The sequence below is a fragment of the Ranitomeya variabilis genome, chromosome 6, assembly GCF_051348905.1.
Source record: "Ranitomeya variabilis isolate aRanVar5 chromosome 6, aRanVar5.hap1, whole genome shotgun sequence".
Lineage (NCBI taxonomy): Eukaryota > Metazoa > Chordata > Amphibia > Anura > Dendrobatidae > Ranitomeya > Ranitomeya variabilis.
In genome coordinates this window covers 537,887,917-537,900,069 of record NC_135237.1, presented here as the reverse complement: position 1 = coordinate 537,900,069, position 12,153 = coordinate 537,887,917, and the positions used below count along the sequence as shown (strand labels likewise).

The window sequence follows — 12,153 nt, the reverse complement described above, 5'->3', positions numbered from 1 at the left end:
TGTGCTGATTGATCAGAGAAAGTAACTGATACATCAACAGAGGACAAGAGTGTTGGTTTTGAGAAAGGCAGTGACCTATTTTCTCTGGTATACCTTATCTACCCTATCATTTCTTTATTGTTCATCCTAGAATCATTGAGGAAGGACTGGAAACCGACCTGCATAGCTCCCAAATGCATATCCCAAAAAATCCTGCCTCCTCATACACCTCCCTCCCATGGTCCACATATAACAAAAGTAACAAGAAATGTCAATGTTCCTCCTTGTCAAGCATATTCTTGAAGGTCAAGATCTCCTTATTTAACCAACAAATAAAGCTGCACTCTTTAGCGCTATACCAGGAGAACATGAAATATATGACATTTGAATTGCATTACTACTCTAGAAAATAGGAAGAAATGAGAATACTTAGCTCATCAATTCGCCAATTCGTGTGTGCCCAACAGCCATGATAAGGTGATTCTCTTTGCTGAGAACCTAACCTAATGCAATTCCTCTCCTGGGCTGAAGCTTACATTTGTATCGGTAGATAGGATCCTGCTGTGATTAAAACCGCCAGAGGTTGAGGGGTTGAGTGCTCAGTCAGAGAGTGTTGTGAATTCCGTTCTTGGGCTCCCTCCGGTGGTTGTAAATGGCACTTTTGTGAATTCTGCCCTTGGGCTCCCTCCGGTGGTTTTAAGTGGTACTGCTGCTCCTTGGATTTAGCTTAGCAGCTGCTTCCACTGATCTTCTCTCCTGCTCTGCTATTTAGCCTGGCTTTGATCTTCAGCCAGTGCCAGCTGTCAATGTTTCTTGGTTGGATTCAGATCTCTCCTTGGATTTCCTTGATAGTCGGTCCAGTTCAGCAAAGATAAGTCCTTGCATGTTCATTTGTTGTCCTCTTGCTGTGGACTTAATCATTCCGCTCATTTTATGTTTGCTCTAGTCCAACTTGTCAGTATTCAATATTCAGTTAAGCTGGAAGCTCTGGGGAAGCAGATTTGCCCTCCACACCGTTAGTCAGGTGTGGAGATTTTTTGTAAACTCTGTGATGGATTTTTATAGCTTTTAATACTGACCGCACAGTATCCTTTTCTATTCTGTCTATCTAGTTAGAAGTGGCCTCCTTTGCTAAATCCTGGTTTCATTCTGTGTATGTCATTTCCCTCTCCACTCACAGTCCATATTTGTGGGGGGCTGTCTGTCCTTTGGAAATTTTCTCTGAGGCAAGATAGCTTTCCTGTTTCCATCTTTAGGGGTAGTTAGTTCTCCGGCTGTGACGAGATGTCTAGGTAGTGACAGGAACATTCCACGGCTACTTCTAGTGTTGTGTTAGGTTCAGGAACTGCGGTCAGTAAGGATACCATCTCCTCAGAGCTCGTCCCATGTTGCTCCTTAACCACCAGGTCATAACAGTACAGCTGGCCAGCAATGTATTGAATGCATCTCAAAAGAGGGGAAAAAAAAGTTCTGAGCCATTTTTTTTCTCTGCAGCCTGTTTTGTCTTTTTTTTCCCCTTAATCTCTGGGTGGTTCAGGATTTTGGCGCTGACATGGATGTTCAGGGTTTGTTCTCTCGTGTGGATCAACTTGCTGCAAGGGTACAGAGTATCCAAGATTATGTTGTTCAGACTCCGGTTTTGGAGCCTAGAATTCCTACTCCTGATTTGTTTTTTGGGGATAGATCTAAGTTCTTGAACTTTAAAAATAACTGCAGATTGTTTTTTGCTTTGAAACCCCGTTCCTCTGGTGACCCCATTCAGCAGGTGAAAATTGTCATCTCTCTGCTGCGTGGTGACCCTCAGGATTGGGCATTCTCCCTTGAATCAGGGGATCCGGCATTGCTTAATGTAGACGCATTTTTTCAAGCGCTCGGATTACTGTATGATGAACCTAATTCTGTGGATCAGGCAGAAAAGACCTTGTTGGCCCTGTGTCAGGGTCAGGAAGCGGCAGAATTATACTGCCAGAAATTTAGAAAGTGGTCTGTGCTCACTAAATGGAATGAAGATGCTCTGGCTGCAATTTTCAGAAAGGGTCTTTCTGAAGCCCTTAAAGATGTTATGGTGGGGTTCCCCACGCCTGTTGGTTTGAACGAATCTATGTCTCTAGCCATTCAGATTGATCGGCGCCTGCGCGAGCGCAAGGTTGTGCACCATATGGCAGTGTCCTCTGAGCAGAGTCCTGAGCCTATGCAATGTGATAGGATTTGGACTAGAGCAGAACGGCAGGAATTCAGACGTCAGAATAGGCTGTGTTTTTACTGTGGTGATTCTGCTCATGCTATTTCTGATTGCCCTAAGCGTACTAAGAGGGTCGCTAGGTCTGTTACCATTAGTACTGTGCAGCCTAAATTTCTCTTGTCTGTTACCCTGATTTGCTCATTATCATCCTTTTCTGTCATGGCATTTGTGGATTCAGGCGCTGCCCTGAATTTAATGGACTTAGAGTTCGCCAGACGCTGTGGTTTTTCCTTACAGCCTTTGCAGAGCCCTATTCCCTTAAGGGGTATTGATGCGACACCATTAGCCAAGAATAATCCTCAGTACTGGACTCAGCTGACCATGTGCATGGCTCCAGCACATCAGGAAGATTGTCGTTTTCTGGTGTTGCATAATTTGCATGATGTGGTTGTACTGGGTTTTCCATGGTTACAGGTACATAATCCAGTGCTGGATTTGGAAATCCATGTCTGTGACTAGTTGGGGTTGTCAAGGGGTACATAGTGACGTTCCTTTGATGTCAATCTCCTCTCCCCCCTCTTCTGAAGTTCCTGAGTTTTTGTTGGATTTCCAGGATGTATTTGATGAGCCCAAGTCCAGTTCCCTTCCTCCTCATAGGGACTGTGATTGTGCTATTAACTTGATTCCTGGCTGTAAGTTCCCTAAGGGCCGACTTTTCAATCTGTCTGTGCCAGAGCATGCCGCCATGGGGAGTTATGTTAAGGAGTCTTTGGAGAAGGGGCATATTCGTCCGTCTTCGTCACCGTTGGGAGCGGGATTCTTCTTTGTTGCCAAGAAGAATGGCTCCTTGAGACCCTGTATTGATTATCGCCTTCTTAATAAGATCACGGTCAAATTCCAATACCCTTTACCTTTGCTTTCTGATTTGTTTGCTCGGATTAAGGGGGCTAGTTGGTTTACTAAGATTGACCTTCGAGGGGCATATAATCTTGTTCGTATTAAACAGGGGGACGAATGGAAAACTGCATTTAATACGCCCGAAGGCCATTTTGAATACCTTGTGATGCCATTCGGGCTCTCTAATGCCCCATCTGTGTTTCAGTCCTTCATGCATGATATCTTCCGGAATTATCTTGATAAATTCATGATTGTATATTTGGATGATATCTTGATTTTTTCCGACGATTGGGAGTCTCATGTGAAACAGGTCAGGATGGTATTTCAGATCCTTCGTGCTAACACTTTATTTGTGAAGGGGTCTAAATGCCTATTTGGAGTTCAGAAGGTTTCTTTTTTGGGTTTTTTTTTTTCTCCCTCGGCTATAGAAATGGATCCTGTTAAGGTCCAAGCCATTCATGATTGGACTCAACCCACTTCTGTGAAGAGCCTTCAGAAATTTTTGGGCTTTGCTAATTTTTATCGCCGTTTCATTGCCAACTTTTCCAGTGTGGTTAAGCCCCTGACCGATTTGACGAAGAAAGGCACTGATGTGATGAATTGGTCCTCTGCGGCTGTTGAGGCCTTTCAGGAGCTTAAACGTCAATTTACTTCTGCCCCTGTATTGCGTCAGCCGGATGTTTCTCTTCCTTTTCAGGTTGAGGTTGACGCTTCTGAGATTGGGGCAGGGGCCGTTTTGTCTCAGAGAAGTTCTGATGGTTCTTTTATGAAACCGTGTGCCTTCTTCTCCAGAAAGTTTTCGCCTGCGGAGCGTAATTATGATGTCGGCAATCGGGAGTTGTTGGCTATGAAGTGGGCATTTGAGGAGTGGTGACATTGGCTTGAGGGAGCCAAGCACCGCATTGTGGTCTTGACCGACCATAAGAATCTGATTTACCTCAAGTCTGCCAAGCGGTTGAATCCTAGACAGGCTCGATAGTCCCTGTTTTTCTCCCGTTTTGATTTTGTGGTCTCGTATCTTCTGGGATCTAAGAATGTTAAGGCTGATGCTCGCTCTAGGAGTTTTTAGCCTGATTCTCCGGAAGTCCTTGAGCCGGTTGGTATTCTCAAGGAGGGGGTGATTCTTTCTGCCATCTCCCCTGATTTACGGCGGGTGCTTCAGGAATTTCAGGCTGATAAACCTGACCGCTGTCCAGTGGGGAAACTGTTTGTTCCTGATAGATGGACTAATAAGGTAATTTCTGAGGTTCATTGTTCGGTGTTGGCTGGTCATCCTGGGATTTTTGGTACCAGAGCTTTGGTTGCTAGGTCCTTTTGGTGGCCTTCCTTGTCGTGGGATGTGCGTTCTTTTGTGCAGTCCTGTGGGACTTGTGCCCGGGCCAAGCCTTGCTGTTCCCGCGCTAGTGGGTTGCTTTTGCCTTTGCCGGTCCTTGAGAGGCCCTGGACGCATATTTCCATGGATTTTTTTTCGGATCTTCCTATTTCCCAGAAGATGTCTGTTATCTGGGTGGTTTGTGACCGGTTTTCTAAGATGGTCCATTTGGTACCTTTGCCTAAATTGCCTTCCTCCTCTGAATTGGTTCCCTTGTTTTTTTCAACATGTGGTTCGTTTGCATGGCATTCCGGAGAATATTGTGTCTGACAGAGGTTCTCAGTTTGTTTCTAGGTTTTGGCGGTCTTTTTGTGCTAGGATGGGCATTGATTTGTCTTTTTCTTCGGCGTTTCATCCTCAGACAAATGGCCAAACTGAGCGAACCAATCAGACCTTGGAAACCTATTTGAGATGCTTTGTGTCTGCTGATCAGGATGATTGGGTGGCCTTCTTGCCGTTGGCCGAGTTTGCTCTTAATAATCGGGCTAGTTCGGCTACTTTGGTTTCGCCTTTTTTTTGTAATTTTGGTTTTCATCCTCGTTTTTCTTCAGGGCAGGTTGAGCCTTCTGATTGTCCTGGTGTGGATTCTGTGGTGGACAGGTTACAGCAGATTTGGACTCATGTGGTGGACAATTTGACGTTGTCTCAGGAGAAGGCTCAACGTTTTGCTAACCGCCGTCGGTGTGTTGGTCCCCGGCTTCGTGTTGGGGATTTAGTTTGGTTATCTTCTCGTCATGTTCCTATGAAGGTTTCTTCCCCTAAGTTCAAGCCTCGCTTTATTGGTCCCTATAAGATTTCTGAGATTATCAATCCGGTATCTTTTCGTTTGGCCCTTCCTGCCTCTTTTGCCATCCATAATGTTTTCCATAGATCTTTGTTGCAGAGATATGTGGTGCCCGTTGTTCCCTCTGTTGATCCTCCTGCCCCGGTGTTGGTTGAGGGGGAGTTGGAATATGTGGTAGAGAAGATTTTGGATTCTCGTTTTTCGAGGCGGAGACTTCAGTATCTTGTCAAGTGGAAGGGTTATGGCCAGGAGGATAATTCTTGGGTTGTTGCCTCCGATGTCCATGCCGCCGATTTAGTTCGTGCCTTTCACTTGGCTCGTCCTGATCGGCCTGCGGGCTCTGGTGAGGGTTCGGTGACCCCTCCTCAAGGGGGGGGTACTGTTGTGAATTCCGTTCTTGGGCTCCCTACGGTGGTTGTAATTGGCACTTTTGTGAATTCTGCCCTTGGGCTCCCTCCGGTGGTTTTAAGTGGTACTGCTGCTCCTTGGATTTAGCTTAGCAGCTGCTTCCACTGATCTTCTCTCCTGCTCTGCTATTTAGCCTGGCTCTGATCTTCAGCCAGTGCCAGCTATCAGTGTTTCTTGGTTGGATTCAGATCTCTCCTTGGATTTCCTTGTTAGTCGGTCCTGTTCAGCAAAGATAAGTCCTTGCATGTTCATTTGTTGTCCTCTTGCTGTGGACTTAATCATTCCGCTCATTTTATGTTTGCTCTAGTCCAGCTTGTCAGTATTCAATACTCAGTTAAGCTGGAAGCTCTGGGGAAGCAGATTTGCCCTCCACACCGTTAGTCAGGTGTGGAGATTTTTTGTAAACTCTGTGATGGATTTTTATAGCTTTTAATACTGACCGCACAGTATCCTTTTCTATTCTGTCTATCTAGTTAGAAGTGGCCTCCTTTGCTAAATCCTGGTTTCATTCTGTGTATGTCATTTCCCTCTCCACTCACAGTCCATATTTGTGGGGGGCTGTCTGTCCTTTGGGAATTTTCTCTGAGGCAAGATAGCTTTCCTGTTTCCATCTTTAGGGGTAGTTAGTTCTCCGGCTGTGACGAGATGTCTAGGGAGTGACAGGAACATTCCATGGCTACTTCAAGTGTTGTGTTAGGTTCAGGAACTGTGGTCAGTAAGGATACCATCTCCTCAGAGCTCATCCCATGTTGCTCCTTTACCACCAGGTCATAACAGAGAGCCTATGTAGACAAATAACAAAACACTGACCAAACGGAAAAAAGGAAAACATAAAGGTTCCCAGCAGAGAGAAACTCCTTAACATGGCTGCTGGGCACATATGAATTGTGAAATGTATGCACTAAGTATTCTTCTTTCTCCCAAGTTTCTAGAGCAGTAACGCAATTCATATATCATATATATCAGGTTTTCAACTAGAGAGCTACAGAGAGCAACTTTATTGATTGGTTGTATAGAGAGGTGGCTACTCTTAGTTTGCACCTGTACACACCTGTTTCTGTTTGGAAGTGATGGTCAGTGTTTGATATTTATATATAGGCTCTCTGACCGAGCACACCACCCATCAGTCTCTGGCAGGCTTAATCATAGCAGGATCCTACCTACCTATAAATGCTGGCTTCTGCCAAGGAGAGGATTCACATTAGGCAGGTTCCCAGCAAAGAGAATCGCCTTATTGCGGCTGCTGGGTACACATCAATTGGCCAATTTATGAGTAAAGTATTTTCTAGAACAATAATGCAATTCATATTTCAAATACTTCATGTTTTCTTGCTATAGAGTGCTACTTTATTTGTCTGATATGTATAGAGATCGCTACTCTTAATTCTCTCGCTATTGCCTAAGACCTTTGTCATACACAACACAGCTGTCCGTGACTGTCAAAAGTAGTGCACATGTGCAATCACATAAATTCGCATGTGTAAATCTCATGAAACCAGGAACCAGTTGAACAGTTCAGACAACCATCTACAAAAGTATCTGTCCATTCCTATGATTATGTTAATTGACATGTTAGGAGAGCATGTGTCAAAAGAGAGTGAATTATAAGACGTCAAGTAGCTAAATAGATAATAAGAATGATGACAGCAGCATAGAAGTGTACTGAACTTGTGGAAGGCAGTGACCTTTCTAGTCTTGTCAATTTGTTAATGTAGACATCAGTTATCTTTAACAAGAAGGTTGTAACATGTGATATAACTATAGAATACCATGTAATGTAGCAGAGAGAAGTCAACTATGTCAGCAGCAGGGGAGGAGAGTGTTGATTTTCTGGGAGCCAGTGACCTATTTTTGTAAATTTGTTCATAAAGATATTGGTAACATATGACAAGGATATTGTCACATAAGAAAATGGTGATAGAAAACAGCTGATACATTTGATTAGAGAAGCAGCAGAGGATGAGTGTACTTACCTTGTTCGAGACAGTGACCTATATTTGTAAATTTGTTACTGTAGAGAGGGATTACATGTTAAAAGAACGTTATCTCATGGGAGATACTGAGAATACCATATAGACTAAAGGATAGGTATAATTATTTCAGCAGCAGCAGAGAAGTGTGCTCGTCTTGTGATAGGCAGTGACTTATTTTTGTAAATATATTAATATAGATATTGGTTACATGTGACAAGCATATTGTCTTATCGGAAAATGGTGATAGAAAACGATATAGCCAGGCAGCTATGTTTGATTGTAATGGCAGCAAGGGAGGAGTGTACTGGCCTTGTTGGATCCAGTGACCTATATTTGTATATTTATTACTGTAGAGAGTGATTACATGTCATAAGAATATTGTCATGTGGGAGAGACTGGTAAAACACAATATAGACTTATGGATAGGTACAATTATGTTAGCAGCAGGAGAGGAGTGTTCTGGTCTTGAGGAAGGTAGTGACATGTCTATTCCAGTATCATGTTGTAGACTATAAATTCCGTATATAACTGTCTGTTCCTAAAAAAGGGCAATGTCATGAAGTAAGAGGGACAGACTACCCAGTAGCTTATCAGATAATGGGAATAATGGCAGCAGCATGAGTGTACTGATTTTGTGGGAGGCAGAGACTTGTCTATTCTTGTTAATTTTTAATGTAGACATTGGATACAGGTCACAGGGACATTATCACAAGATATTGTGAGAGTTCAGTTATGTCAGCAGCAGGGGAGGATTGTGCTGATTTTTTTAGGAGACAGTGACCAAAATTCATATGTTAGTATGAATTAGTTAGGAATGCATGTGTCAAGCAGAAAGATGGTGAAACGAGGCACGTACTCGCCATCACAAAGTAGACAAAAACATTTCCTCTCTGGAAACTCGTTTTAGGATTCTGTTGGACTGAATCCTGTGTTTGATCCCTACTTTATGAATGAAGCGATTCATTCATCCTCCAGACTTATGTGAATGTCTGGAAAGAGTCCCCAGTAATGAACCAGCCCACATCGTTAAACACTGAAGCTATTTAATTCATATTAGAGATTTTATTCCAACCTTCATGAGATTTATGCTGCTGATGGTTGGAACAGAGACCAGTGTTTCCAGTTCAGCTCCAGTTCAGCCTCTCGGTGTGTTGCCTGTGTGCCTGAATCACCACCTCACCACCACTAGGGGGAGCTTACTTTTTTCAGATTCCTACAACTGCTTTTAAGATCCATATGTAAGGAGCTCCCTCTAGTGGTGCCTGCAGGAGAAAACAATTTCTTCATGTGTTTAAAGGTGGCCCGTCAGTGCAAACTCTATGTAAGGACAATATATTGTGGGGGCTTGTGCGCTAAGAATAATCTTACCTTTACGGTTACAATCCATTAGTTTAGTTTCAAGAAATCTTTCTATATCCAAATATGCTAATAAGGTGCTCACCTTGCTAAAAAAAACTGAATTTCAGCTATTTCCATGCCTCCTCTTTATTGATTGACAGCACTGGCTTCATAGGAGCCAGCAATGATTCTGCTGACATTTTTCACATGTGCTGATCATCAGAGTTCTAGCGCTGTGCAGAAAACAGGAAATAGGAAATCACCAGGAGGACGACCGATTTACGCATTAGCCAATATGGTGACATTCGAACAAGCGCACTGCCTCATTTGCAGCCAGTGCTGTCAATCAATTAAAAGGGGAGAGAGATAAATGGAAAACATGTAGGGGTTCAGGCCATGACCAGGGAGCACTGAGCGACAGCACCCAAAGAATTCATTTTAGCAGTGTTCTCAGGAAAACAATTCCCATCCATGGAGCCGGCACCTATCAATTCGCAGGATTTAAAGATCTGCCGCTAATCACTGGCACTAGATATGACAGGACGGCCGTGGGGCTGGGGCCGTGACATTACTCAGCTTCCCTACGAAGACTCAGAGGGCCGACCAAACGCTTGGTGGAATGTTGCTACATTTCATAGTTACAGAGCTGAACTGTAAAGAATCCTTCCCCTATTACTGTCGTTCACAGGGACACTGCAGCATAAATGGTCCTTCGCGAGACTGTTCATGTAAACGTGCGGATTCATCTTGTTTGCTTTACTTTCAGGTGGTGAGGGAATAATCGGGAATGAGGGTGATCACGGCTTTATCGGTAAAATTGGTCCGATTGGAAGCAAAGGTACGGCATGTCGGTGACTGTTTTCTCTAAAACTAATTGTAAACCGGATGATAACAGAAAGTGATTGAAATGTGAATATATGAACCGTCCGGTCCTAGTGACGGCGCTCATAGTTATCATCTGATAATGACGGCAGTCCCAGAGCTCGCCCCGCCACCAGAAACAGGAAGAAAACAATTGTGGCCTGCGAAAGGACTATCATGCACGTGAGCCTCAGTATAGTCACTACATAGTATATAGTTGGGCATCATTGGGATGGATGGGTTTCTTCCAGAGTTCCTCTTTGAATTTTCTTTATCAAAACACCAAATTGCGAGTGTGAACCTAACCATATTCTGCTGTGCTGCTCCACATCATTGTAGGAATCCACGACTGGTGAGACATGAGCAGGACACCCACTGATCACTGCACGGGTCATATGTAACCTCTCATTCTGATGTGGAAGTAAGCAGAGCCACATATCCTCCACATTTTACATAAATTCTCCAAAAATACAAAGACCGAGAACAACAAATTGTAATAAACTTGTAATCCTAATATTGGTTCTGTGGCTCCACCTAGTGGTTATTCATGGCATTTCTCATGTCTTCAGGAATGTCAATCTATCTATCTATCTACAGTATCTATCTATTTATCTATTTATTATCTATCTATCTATCATCTATCTATTTATTTTCTATCTATTATCTATCTATCATCTATATATTTATTATCTATCTATCTATCTATCTATCTATCTATCTATCTATCTATCTATCTATCCCTGTAGCCAGTATACACCACTGGGTTTCTAGTGTTATTACTAATAACATATTACATGGCTCCAGTACGTGGCGCCTGTGTTCCTCCTGCCTAAATCTGTGCAGACATATGAAAGGAGTTTTTGTTTTCCATATTTTACCAACACGGCGGATCCTTCCTGGAAAATGTAATAATAACAAAACTGGACCTGAGCATTGTAAAGAGATCGTCTGGATGTGTTTTCTAGATAACTGCACACACTCAGGGGCCAACTGTAAACCTAATGATGGATAGATACTGTATATATGAAAATGCTAGATACAGTAGACAGATAATACATAGATAATAAAAAGATATGAGATAGATAGATAATAGATAGATGATAGATAATACTGTAGATAGATAGAATCATCTTGGTGGACTCCTCAAAGTTTTGGAGGATGGTACATACGTCTGACATCCAGTCCTGAGGTCTTATGTGTGGAGTCTGATCTGACTATCGATGGCCTTGTTGATGCTGGTAGTCAACTACTGCCCTCTTCTGCTCACAAATCCTTTCCAACATATGCAGTGTAGAGTTCTAATGCGTGGGGACATCACACACCAGTCTGTGAGCCGGAAGCTGCAACCGCTGCTGAAGCACGGCAAGGGTGGTGGAAGCTGTAGCTGACTTTCTAAAATGGGCACTTTCACAAGCAGATCTGGCAGCTCCGGGTATCTTTTGAGAAACCGTTGAACAACGAGGTTAAGCACATGGGACAGGCAAGGTACGTGTGTGCGCTCTACTCGCCTCAAAGCCGCCACCAGGTTCTGGCCATTGTCACACATGACCATGCCTGGCTGTAGGTTCAGCGGTGTCAGCCACAGATCTGCCTGCTTTTTCAGAGCTGTCCACAACTCTTCAGCATTGTGCGGTTTGTCATCTAAGCATATTAGCTTCAGCACAGCCTGTTGCCGCTTGGCTGAGGCAGTGCTTCCAGCTTATGACTGAGGTGGTCATTTTGGAGATGGAGGCTGAAGGAGAGGAGGAGGTGCAGGAGCTGTAGACTATGGGGGCAACCTTGATTGATGTAAGGCCTGCAATCCTCGGCGTTGGGAGGACGTGTTCTGTTGGGATTTTGCTTTTTGCTCCCTCTAGTGGTCATTAGTGATTTGACTCTGGAGCGTCTGTCTTTTTCTATATCCTCACCTGGGCCGTTAGTTCAGGGGCGTTGCTATATAAGCTCCCTGGACCTTCAGTTCTATGCCTGGCATCGTTGAAATCAGAGCTAATCTTTTGTGCTCTTGTCCTCTGATCCTGGTTCCTGTTTTTCAAGCTAAGTCTGCTTCTTTGCTTTTTGCTTTTGTTTTGTTTGGTATTTTTGTCCAGCTTGTTCCTATCTGTATCCTGACCTTTGCTGGAAGCTCTAGGGGGCTGGTGTTCTCCCCCCGGACCGTTAGACGGTTCGGGGGTTCTTGAATCTCCAGCGTGGATTTTTATAGGGTTTTTGTTGACCAGATAAGTTATCTTGCTATATTCTGCTATTAGTAAGCTGGCCTCTCTTTGCTGAACCTAGTTCATTTCTGTGTTTGTCATTTCCTCTTACCTCACCGTTATTATTTGTGGGGGGCTTGTATCTTGCTTTGGGGTCCCTTTCTCTG

At 43.7% G+C, this 12,153-nt stretch overlaps 1 protein-coding gene across 4 annotated transcripts in view; it reads left to right on the top strand.

Moving 5' to 3' along the window:
- The window catches only part of COLEC10 (collectin subfamily member 10), a 143,158-nt gene that overhangs the window by 92,433 nt on the left and 38,572 nt on the right, over window positions 1–12,153 (top strand). For all 4 annotated transcript variants that reach the window (XM_077268220.1, XM_077268218.1, XM_077268219.1 and 1 more), the window contains one exon: window positions 9,700–9,771. In XM_077268220.1, the coding sequence (XP_077124335.1) occupies window positions 9,700–9,771 (72 nt within the window). The remainder of the gene's footprint in view (window positions 1–9,699; window positions 9,772–12,153) is intronic.